At 46.0% G+C, this 12,114-nt stretch overlaps 1 protein-coding gene across 6 annotated transcripts in view; it reads right to left on the bottom strand.

The window, feature by feature from the left end:
• SLC1A2 (solute carrier family 1 member 2) overlaps positions 1-12,114 on the bottom strand; it is a 122,401-nt gene that overhangs the window by 42,574 nt on the left and 67,713 nt on the right. For all 6 annotated transcript variants that reach the window (XM_084894456.1, XM_084894457.1, XM_084894455.1 and 3 more), the window contains 4 exons: positions 11,595-11,737; positions 9,599-9,751; positions 7,522-7,772; positions 3,835-4,003 (listed from right to left, as the gene is read on the bottom strand). In XM_084894456.1, the coding sequence (XP_084750582.1) occupies positions 3,835-4,003; positions 7,522-7,772; positions 9,599-9,751; positions 11,595-11,737 (716 nt within the window). The remainder of the gene's footprint in view (positions 1-3,834; positions 4,004-7,521; positions 7,773-9,598; positions 9,752-11,594; positions 11,738-12,114) is intronic.

Here is a 12,114-nt window from a genome sequence, read left to right as displayed (position 1 = left end):
AATTTAGACTTTGTTACTTCCTAGCCCCTGAGCCCTTCTCCCTTCTCTTGCTATTTATCAGTTGGCTTACATCTAAGTCCAGCCCCACTTCAGCCTCCAGGGTCGATCTTAACACCCCCACCAGAGCATTTGAGAAGCTCCATCCCTGTCTCTTAATGTTAGCATCCAATTGCAGTAATGCCTTCACCAACTCCTACATTCAACCTTAGGTCTTATTTCTGTGTTTGTTATTCCCTGCACCTGAGTTTTCAGTGCTAGGAGCCCACACTATATTTTAGTTCCTTTAAGGCCTGGCTTTTCTCTCCTCACCACCGCCAGTCTGGCCTGGAGTCTCACTCCGATTGCACTGGGATGGGGTGCACTACATGGCCCATGAAAGTCCCCATGACTGCTTGGGACTGTCTGGATTTCTGATTGCCAATCACCATGTGCTCCCTCCCCCACTTCCTGGCCCAGTATTGCTCCTCATGGGGCTCCATTTCTGACAACTTGCAGGGACTATAAATCAATGTTGTTGTCTCAATGGCTACAGGATCTTACTGCCCATCTGCTTTCCCTCTCTGATCTCTCTTCCCTCTCCCTTCCCCCTCTTCCCCTCTCTCTTCCCCCTTTTCCCCACCCCTAACCTGTGCCAGTTTGGCAGGCCTAACTTCCAGTCCCTCCTTCTCATACCCAGTTTCCTATGGTGTCCAGTTCTATCAGGGAAATTGTAACATAATCTGATTCTTAGAGAGGAATTCTTTCTCTGAAACTCTGATTTCACCTTTTTCCTAGTCACCAAATCCACTTTCCATCCCACACCAAGCACATATCAAGCCAGATTACTCAGCTGCCCTTCACTGGACCCTCTCCGTCTTCAGCAAAAAGAATCCAGTACTTGCACTCGGGGTTGTTAATCCTCCACATTTGCTATTTCCCCTTTTCAGCTCTTGGCCAAGAAGATTGACAAGTGGCTGACAAGGGAGTTTGTTGGGCATGAAGGCAAAGGCTCAATGAGAATTAGATCCAGGAGAGAGTGGCCTAACTCAGCAGCAATGTATGAAATCAGATCCAGGCTATCCTCAAGCCCTTCCCTTGAGCCCTGGGAGAGGCGTATGCAGGGTGCATAGCGAGAAGTAATCTGAACATTCTGGCCGAGAGCAGCTAGTATTACTGGGTTAATCCCACTTGGAAAATTGAAGAGAAAATGAGCAGGTTCTCAAAATCCCAAAGAACTGGAATTAAAAAGTTACAGCGGAAACTGGCCGTATCCATGAGTATGAGAGAGAGAGGAGCCATCAATGGGCGGTGGCGTGGCAAGGAGCCTAAGGCACTGGATTAAAGGCGCATGCTCCCACAGGCAACGTAAACAGGTGGGATTAGCGTGCAGCCCAGAAGTGCTCTGGGGGTTTCTGGGAAAGAAATGAATCTTAAAAAAAAAAAAAAGTGTGAGGCCAGAGCCAGGGTTTTATCTTTATTAATTGCAATGCTTGATCCTTGGGACTTCCCTAAGCCAAAAACAAAACACACAGACATTCACTATCTCCGCCTTTGGAAAACCGTGGAAAGAACCGTTATTTCAGCCGTGATTTGTAAATGGGAAGTTTCTCAGCAGCCTATCGTCCCTTGCCTTTACAGAGCCTCAAAGTGCACTTGAAACCCCTGTCCAGCTCGCTATTTCCCTGTGGAAACACTGAGTCACTGCACTCACTGGCACGGGGGTGCTTCATTTGAACAAAGCCCTCTCAGACTCTGTCACTGGTATTGAGAGAGTAGTGAGTGGTGTTGAAACTCCCCAGTACAGTCAAAGGTTGCGAGACTCTGGAAACGACCTTGAAAGTCTTCTGAATGATTCACTCCAGAGCTCTGGAATTACTCATGGCTTCAACTTCCTCCGGCAAGACCAGGGAGCCATGTGGACCCCTGGGTTTGGGAAAGCCAGGGTAGTTGGGAAGGTCCTGAAACAGTCACATATATCTGGGCAGTGGGAGAGTGAGCTACTCAGGGGTGGATGCTGAGGAAGTTTGCAAACCCTCCTTCTCAGAGGACTCTTCCACTCTCTCCTTGCTCCTTCCTCCTTCATCTCACACTGATGTCAACAGTGTTTATTTATCTTCCGTTGCCTGGCAACCGAATCAGCTTATCACCACCCTCACTTCCACTTACTCAACACTTGCCCAACCTGCTTCCTGCGGGAGGGGGTGGGGTGGGGGGGAAAGAAAAGAAAAGAAAAAATCCCTACTGAAATTTTTGCTTTTCAGTAGCTGGACAACCCCACCTCTTCTCCCCCTACCTCTTCAGACCATTCTGGATAAATAGGAGAAATAGGAGTAGGATTATCAATTTTAAAATGAACAAACAGGATACCTAGTTAAAATTTGAATTTCAGATAAACAATAAATAAAAAAAAATTAATTGATTTTAGAGAGAGAGGAAGGGAGAGGGAGAGAGAAACACTGACCCACTCCCTCCTGCATGCCCCCTACTGGGGATTGAGCCAGCAACCTAGGCATGTGCCCTGACTGGGGATATACAATGACCTTCTGGTGCATAGGACAACATTCAACCAACTGAGCCACACTGGCCAAGGCAAAAATAAGTATACTTTATTTTAATATCAGTATGTCCCATGTAATATTTGGGCCATACACTAAAAAAATATTTGTTGTTTATTTGAAATTCACATTTAACTGGGCATTCTGTATTTTATCTGACAAGCCTACTAAAGAGACAAGGGCATTCAATCTAGATGGCCAAGTGGAAGGACCACTGAGCTCTCCCTAAACAACTCTCCCTCAAATCCTTAGAAGTCTTGCTTGCATGGATCAATATACTTCCTCCACCCAGATTCCTCGTATCCCCCCCTTTGTGGCCAATGTCCCTCTTTCTTGTCTTGGAGACACCATTCTAATAGCAGATGGGGATTAGGTAGGGAGTGGACCCCAGGGGAGTAAACTGAGCAAACTGGAGTCACTCACATTATGGGGAACTCTCTCCTCTGTGGAGAGTGTTTCCTTATTGAATTAGTTCCTCAGCTCACCTTTAATAATGACAGTGGCTCACATGCATGAAGCACATGGCATGCACAATTGTGTTCTACAGGCACAATTTCATTGAATCTTCATAATGATCTGCAAGGGCAATGCCATCCCATTCCCACTTTACCAATGAAGCTTGAGAAGTAAGGCAGCTGCCTATGGTCAGACAGCCCGGGAGTGGTCTGTAAGGGACCCAAACCCAGTCTATCCAACTACAGAGCCCAAGACCCGCTAGGATGGAATGCGAAGAAGGCTCCGGGCTAGGGGAAAGGGCTCATTTGAATTCCAGAAAGTTAAACAAGATAGACTCCTTGTGATAAACTTCTTTTGACACCAACACTTTATGTTCCTGATAGCGCTGCATTTGTTTATAGACTGTGAGAGCTGGAGTGGGCCATCCCCCATGCCTAGCACAGTACTGGTATGCAAGGGCAACTCAAACAAAAATGCTTAAGAAATGAAAGAACTGAATGTGTAACTGCATGAAATGGAGAGTCAGAGAAAGTTACTTGTTAATGCCATGCAAAGTCAGGGATCGTGTCCAATGCATGTTTATCCTGTCTCTTTCCCCATCCCTGACCTCTACTCCTCATGCCCCCTCCTGGTATTGCTGCTGCCATCTCCCTCTTCCTAATCCCTCTGCTATCAACCCCAGCGGTCCTCCAACTACTCTCCTGCTCCACCTAGCGGACAGCAGGGCCATTGGTTTCCTGAGGAGGGAGCGAGGGCTGCTGGGCTGCTGAGATGCAGGAGAGGCTGGCCATTGTCTCTGAGGCAGAGATGCCTTCCCCAGGGAGATGAACACCAGGGCACCTACCTAAGACATTCATGCCGTCCTTGAACTCCAGACCCTTCTTGATCACCATCTTCATCTCCTCCGGTGCCTCTGTCGCAGTCTCGGTCAGCAGGGAGACCACAGCGGTGGTGACATTGCTCTCTTCTTCTGACTCTGGTGCCTCCAGGACTTTCTTGGTCACTGTTTGAATCTGACGGAGTAAAAGAAAAGCACAGAAAGATGAGGTCTGCTCTAAAAGGTTACCAGAAGCCTGGCTGCTTACGAGTTTCAAAGTTCCCAGTTAGGTTAAAAACAATTAGGAAATGCCAAAACAAGGTTATGAAGATAAGGGAACATTTTATGTTTGTGCTTAACAGAGTGAGTTCTTTTTTTTTTTTTTTTTTTTTTTTTTTACACACATTTGGTGGGATACAACTGTCCTCATCACATGATAATTACAGGGCTTATTACACACATTGGTACCATACTACAGACAGAAAGCTTTAGTAATGGGACATGAGCTTCAAGTGTGTGTGTGTGTTGGGGGGTGGTGGTGGTGGTGGTGTCTGATTCTTTTAATCCAGTGATTGTAGCTCCATCCCTCAGCACAAGGTCAAATGTCCTGCATGGACATTCTTCATAACTCTGAGATCCCATTGGATGACCCTCCCAGCCCCTCATGATGGAACCTGGTTGAGAAGAGGAAGGCAGGGTCTTGAAGGGAGGTAGAGCAGCACCACGTGATCTGCCTGTTCCGCTCCTTCCTGTCTGGCTCCTGTGGGACAAAATCTGCACAGACCAAGTCGTGTGGGTCCGCCCAGGGCCAGGCTCTGCTGGGATCTCCATCTGGGTGCCAGATGTGCCAGCTGCCAGCAGCCACCGCAGCAGGGGTGCTGGCTTGTATTTCAGATCCAGATGAGAGGTGGGGAGACATCTGCTCCTTCTAGATAGTGATGCCAAGCCTTATTCGATGTCCCCAAGCATCTGTGCACAAATGGCCTCCCAAGAACCGCGCATGCTATTCCTCGATGTCTGTGGCAGCCGTCCTATTTTTAAAGGTGCCAGGCACCCTGGTGCAGAGTGCTGTGAAAACCCACATTTGAGCCCAGAGAAACACTACCGCCAGGAGCATTAAAATAGAACTCATGCAGGGGTCCTAGAATGTCAGCATCGGCACGTAGTAGGCAACAGATGGCTGAGCCCTGAATAGCTATGGAAAAGGAAGCATGGAGAACTCAAGTGACTTGTCCGACCTCATAGAGTTATTGGCAGAGCTGAAACTTGAACTCAGATGGCCTGACCACCACTGAGTTCTTTCCACCGCATGTGCTGCATGATAAACTCTATGGGCCCAACCCTGCTGCAGCTGGACCCAAGACTAGGCAATGCTTGTCTGAGAATTGATCTGAAATAGGAGAGAACAAAGCATGGGGTTCTCCGAGGCGTGGCAGGGTGCTCTCTGCTAGCCTGGCCGCATGCTCTTGCTCAGGGAGGGAGGAAGCCCAGACTGAGTGTGTGATGTGGGGAACAGGTAGGTGTAGGCCGCTGGGTCTGGGCAATGTTGGCATGAAGACAGAATTCAGGATTGCCCAGCTGGTGCGTCTCAGTGATTGAGCATCCACCTATGAACCAGAAGGTCATGCTTCGATTCCCAGTCAGGACACATGCCCAGGTTGTGGGCTTAATCTCCAGTAAGAGGTATGCAGGAGGCAGCTGATCAATGATTCTCTATCATGGATGTTTCTATCTTTCCCTCTCCCTTCCTCTCTGAAATCAATTTTTTTTTTTCAAGAGAGAACTCCATGAGCATCCATGACCAACAGAACCTTGCTCCCAGGAACAAAGGAGCCACAGGAGCCAACTGCAGACCTATCCTGAGATACTGAAGCTACAAGGCTTGACTTCAAAGCAAGTGACATCATCTTCTAAGCAGCTGGCTCAGGGGCCAGCACATTACACAGACAGAGTGCCAGTAAACACCCCTTCCTTAGCCTGTTTCCATCCGCTCCCCATCCGGCTTCCCCAGCCTGGTATGGCTCTTGTTAGTATAGCTCCTTGTTATAAGTGGCACCAAAGCGGCATTGGGAGGCGGAGGACATATCCCAACCCAGAGTAACTTAGGCTCCGCAGTGGTTGGAATTGCATTCTGGGGGCAGCTGGGAATACAGACTTTTCCTCTAAGTGACTGTTTGCTAAGGCCATTCTTCTGGGATCCCCTGGAAATGGCTGAAGGAAGCTTCTTGCTTCCAGTTGAGTTTCTACTGGAGCTGATGGAACTGAAGTGTATTCCAACCTGAGCTGGCCTTGGGGCCAGACAGCAGGCTGGTGAGTGGGCACCACGCAGCTATTTCAGCGGTCCCACTCAGCGGAATCATCTGTTTTTAAGAATCACAGTTTTAAAAATAGATGTGCCTATTGGCAGTTGGTAGAAGTATACATTGCTGGAAACTTTTGTAGGGCCATTTTGCAACGCCCAACAAATACAAAATATTGTAGAAAACTCTTTGGTAGGACATTTTTGCTTCTAGAAATTTACCCTTTAGAAATACTATGCAATCATGACAAAAGGAAGTAGGTGAGGGGGCAGGGGAAGAGAGAGAGAGGGAGATAGAGAATGCTAAAACACTTTTATTTTTTTTAAATAAACCTTTATTGTTCAGATTATTACAGATGTTTCTCTTTTGAGATGGGACAAAAATCTTACACCTATGGATGAGGAGAGTGGCGGGGGTAAGGGCATGGGGTGAGGGAGGGAACCGGGTGGAGGGGAGCTATGCAGGAACAAAGGAACATCTGTAATAATCTAAAACACTTTTAAATGAAAAAACAAAGTGCAACACAATATGTATAATGCAGTAGCACTTGGGTGGAATTAAATTTTAAACATTAGCCCTGGCCAGTGTAGCTCAATAACAGCATCAGCCTGAGAACTGAAGGGTCTTAGATTTGATTTCTGGTCAAGGGCATGTACCTGGATTGCATTCCCCTCCCCCTCCGGGGTGGGTGTGGGAGACAACGAATGTGTCTCTCTCACACAGATCTCTCTCTCTCTCTCTCTCTCTCTCTCTCTCCCCCTCTCCCTCCTTCTCACTCTCTCTAAAAATCAATGGAAAAATTTCATTGGTGAGAATTAATAAAAAACAATTATATATAGATGCATTCTACACATACTCACACAAACTCAACATGAGTAGCTCTAAGGAAGGGAAGTGAAAACTTGAACTTTTACTTTATATATATCTATACAATTTAAACTTTTTACAATTCTCATGTGTTACTTCCACGGTTTTAAAAATACCCCATTCCCAGGTTTTGATTTCGTCAAGCATATGCATTTTTAGACACACCACATGTGGGTTGGTTATACTGCCAATATCAAGTACCAGTGGGAACTCTAGAGGATTGTGGGCAAAGGTGATTAAAATGTGCCCTTGAATGATGCAGAGATGGAAATAAAAAAGAAAGAAAGGCAAAGCAAACAAACACACACACACACACACACACACACACACACAAAACAAAAGAAGTGGTATTATGAGGTAAAAAAAAAAAAATACACATGACTCCAACTCCCAAATCCTTCCCCAGTTCATCTCACACACCCCTAAAACAGAGATAATCAAATGCTAGGAAAATTGCTCTCCAGATTTGATTCATTAAAACAGATTCTGTTAGCACCGGTGTAACTGGGCTTGTGGAGAGGGAAGAACATCAGAATGTTGGCGTTACCTGTTGAAAACAGGCTTGGACAAGATTTTCCGGGAAGAGATTTCGAATGAGGTCCAGAAAGGCATCCAGGCTGGACACTTCGTCATTCTTCTTCCCAGGCCCCAGCTGCTTCTTAAGTTTGGGGTTCCCTGGGTGGATAGCCAAGACCAAGATGACGCCCAGGACCGCGGCGATGATGGTGGTGGACATGTAATACACCATGGCTCTCGTGCCCAGGCGCCCACTGGCTTTAGCATCCAGGCCTGACAACCCTGGATTGGAAAGAAATCGGAAGGATTAATTCCGTGATGTTTCTGAATACCTAGAACTTGGGGATGCAGAACCCATCTCTGCATACCTAGAACTTGGCTTACTATTATTCAAATGCATCCATGCTAAGTTAAACCTCTTTCTACTAGCTAGCTAGCTGGTCAACCCCACAGTTTGCAATTGTGTTTTGCAATTCTGTTTCTCATGTTTAACAGAACTGGGGAGAGCTAGAGACCTCTGGTCCAGAGTGTAAAAGCTGGTTGGTGACTACTTTTTATCCATCTGCAATGTTGAGTTCAAGTTGAATCAATTCAAGTTTTAATTCTAAGATGATGTCCTTCCCTCTGATTTGGTGTCAAAATATCCTTTCTTTTACGAAGGCATGGTGCTGGTGCATGCTAGTTTTTTACTTGCCTTCTTTGTTGTTGTTGCTTTTAATGTCCTTACGTGGGAAAATAAGAAACTGGTAGCCCTATGGTAAGCCTCAACATTTTTTTTACTTTGTTACTGGTCATTGAACTAGAGCCCGGAATACTGATGTAGCATAGCCCTTCTTCCAGTCTCGATCTTGTGTAGGGATTGAAGGTCACAGGCATGAGCCACCCCAAAAAGAGGGGTGCTTCATCTCTACTGGGGGTGGTTGAAGGAAATCCCAGCAAGTCACAAAAATTCCAGCCTTCATGGGTATTTTCCAGCTGTTTCTTTAGTTTGTCTACTTCTCAGTTTCAGTTCCTGCTTTTACGATGCAGGGAGAGTGCACCCATTTTTTGGCATGGGGAGGAAGTCATTGATGTTAACTTTTTTGGACTAAACTGACCCACATATGACCCACTTCTCCTTACAACCTACAGTCTCATTCTAGCTAATGGGAGCTAGGTTTCCTCTCCAGGTTGGCCAGTGTACAATCTGTTAAACAGGCATGCAGAATGTTTTGTCTGTTTCGGAAAGGGGCATTTAAGGTGAAAGAAAGCACGGCTTCACTCAATCTGGGCTGAATGAAATGATAAGATTTTTTGGAAACCGAATCCCAGCATTTCCAGTCACGGGGCTCACTGGTCGACCGGCTATGAGACTGTAGAACAGCCTGGCATAGCCTCAGAATATCTTGGAATATTACCAGAGCCCCACTTTCTTCACAAGATGGACAGTCCAGAGGGGCGAGTTTCTTAAGGTCACCCAACCTGTTGGCACCTAAATATAGACCAAAGCCCAGGGTCTCACCCTTCACTCAGCGCTTAGTCTCTAAACTATAACAATATATGTACTGTTCTAGTAATATCATTTGGTAAGAAGGAGAGTATCCATTTAAGTCCATGGAGAGAAAAAGATTCTTTCATATTTTCTTCTTCAGCCAAAACAAGTGACCATGAATATACTTAAGGGTAACTTTCTTCTAAAAAAGTATGACAGCTTTTATATCTAGTATTTCATTTATTTTAATATTTACTTCCTTCTATACACAGTTAAATAGTAAAGAAACGTTTCCTTTTCTATTTATTACCTTTATCAGTTTCTGAACAAACTATAATCTAGGAAATGAGAAAAGTATACATTAAAAATTGAAAGCACTACAGATACCATCATTTTTAACATAAGGCTGTTTTCTTTTTATCATTTGTTGCTGGACAGATGGATGGACTGACCAATAGAAGGCAAACTTATTTTAGGGTTGACTGTCCCCATTTTAGAGACAGGAAAACAAAGGCTCTAAAGTGGAATGACACAGATGATCACATTCATCCCTCCAACTAAACTGATATTCAATGGTCAATCCAAAAGCCAGTGCCAGAGTAGGACCCACGTAGCCAGGCATCAGAGAAGGACTTACCTGTGATTAAACTGGAGATGATGAGAGGGAGGATGAGCATTTTTAGCATCCTCATGAGTATATCCCCCGGGAAGGCTATTAGCATAACCACATCAGGATGGATTGGAGATGCCAGGCGGAGAAGCCCTCCACTTACTGCCCCCAGGATGACACCTATAAGGAAAGGGTGAAATCTGGATTATTATTGTTTTTTATTCTCATCAAATACATAGCTTTAAGAACTTATCTCAGTGACATTCCCCTTTCTCATACTTCTCTATTATCAGATGATGAATATTATGTAACAAAAATACCACTAGATAAGTGAAGCAGATGTTGATGAGTAAGAGAATATTTTGTATCTTCAGCTATTCTAAAAGGCAGCTCTGGGAGAATCAAGGAGAGCATTCTCAAGGCTTTATGGGAAATATGTCATGGCAACTTGACTCCAACATTTTTGAGGCCACCATCCACGTGTAGAGTCAGAGATTGTTAGTAGAAGCAATCCAAGTGCCAGACATTGCTTATCCTTTCAGCCCAGGCCTGGCCACATGGCATGGGTTGAATGTATTTCTTTCCTTTTTTAACTGAATACCTGGTAAAGGGAGCATTTGATTGACTAAGCTGATGTGAGTTTCCTTTTTTCTTCTAATTCTTTTAATTTCCAATAATTACCCCTTGATACTTTTGTCCTGGACTTCTATAGCCTCTTATATATACGTTCGACTTGCTGATCTTATGGGAGATCAAGGAGGGTCTCTAAAGAGGTGTCATTTGGTAGCAAACAATTGGGGCAGAGTTGCTGACAGGAGCCTTTCGCTTTGCATATTCAGGGATTCCACAAGAAGAACTTCAGATCTCTCCAGACAGGCGGCCAACATAAACAGTCCTTGTGCCAACCACCAGTCAGGTCATAGCACCACAGGCTGTGAGGAAGGAGGGAGGGAAGGAGGGAATGGGGGTTCCAGGCTCTTTGGGCAATTGTGTTAACCCCTGGCTTGCAAAGGGTGAGACATGGCCCCAAGCCTGATCTTTGCTTCTTCTCCAGGTGAAATCTGTACTTCTTCAAGCCCTATGATGAATGACTTGAGCTTTTGTGGAGGGTAATCCTTGGAAAACCCTACCAGGCCTGTGGTTTCTTTTTATGAAGTGAACTGAGCTATGGCATACTCCCACCCAAGATGACTGACTCAAAGCAGGAGCCATGGAATGAAGGGTGTGCGTCTGTGTGTGGAGGTGGAGAGGTGAGCTGTTCATGGCTTCTGTGTGCTGCCCAAGCAAGAGCTGAAGAACAAGGGAGGGGCTAGGAAAGGAAATGGTGTGGTTGTCATTACAAGGAACTGCAATTTACCATATTTTCAATAAACCCTGGTTGAAAACCTAAGGCCAAAATTATATTAACAGTCACACATTAAAAACAAAACAAAACAAAACAAAACAAAAATCAAAAAACAAAAAACTATGGCGTGGGTGAGGCCTGAAGCAGGGAAATAAGACTTTTGAGACAGACCAGGAGCAGATCAAGGCATCAGACAAGCCTCCCCGCTGCTGGCCTCAGTAGCTAATGTGCTGAATTAACGTAAGTCAATGAGATGTTTGGAGAAGGTTAGACTTTGGATGCCATTTTAGTGATTGTCTCTGTCTTGATGGGGGTATTTCTCTCCATGCAGTAACTGACCACCTGTGTTGGAATCCTCTCAAAGGTTTGTTATGATACAGAGTCTAGGGCTCACTCCAGGTGGCCCAAAGCAAAGTCTCCACAAGTAGGTGTCTCTGGGGACCTGTATGTCGTCACCCTCGGGGGCAGTGTCTGTGCATACCGAGACCTGAGGACCACTAGGCTCCCTAAGAGCAAACACATGGCTAGGGCAGGTGAGGGGGACGGTGACACCACTGAGGCCTGGGCAAAGGAGGCCTTCACAGAGCGCTTGGAGGGCTGACTGCAGGAACCAGCTTCCCCACGGAGCCAGGAGAGAGCCAGGCAAGAAGGGCTGGTGGGGAGGCGCCTGCCACCTACCAAACACCGTCAGAGTGAGCAGCAGGTTCTTCCCCAGCTTGCTGCACAGCCGCAGCCCCAGGTTCCGGTGCTTGGGTGGCTCCTCCGAGCTGAGGTGGCTCTGGGGCATCCGCACTTCGACCTGCTTGGGCATGTTGTTGGCACTACAATAGAAGGGAAGGCTGTGGTTAGGGACCGCTGGGCACCTCCCCTAATCCATCGGAGGGGCACAGCTAAGAGGAGGAGTAATGGCCTCCCCCAGGCACACCTGGGAATCTGGAAACATTGGCAAGAAAATAAAAACAAATGAAGCAGCTCCGGGTACCCTGAATTCCAGTTCACCCATAAGCAGGACACTAGGTCCCACCCAACAGCTACCTGCCAGGTGCTTTTGTCCCTATTATCTGGGATCATCACAGCAAAGAAAAGAAAGGCCAGAAATATATATATTATTCTGAGAGAGAGAGAGAGAGAGAGAGAGAGAGAGAGAGAGAGAGAGAGAGAGAGAGATAAAATATCGATGTGAGAGCATAACATCAAT

Source organism: Pipistrellus hanaki (assembly GCF_964339955.1).
Source record: "Pipistrellus hanaki genome assembly, chromosome: 9".
In the NCBI taxonomy this organism is placed as follows: domain Eukaryota; kingdom Metazoa; phylum Chordata; class Mammalia; order Chiroptera; family Vespertilionidae; genus Pipistrellus; species Pipistrellus hanaki.
Note: the sequence above shows the minus strand (reverse complement) of the source record. Positions and strands in the feature narration are given on the sequence as shown.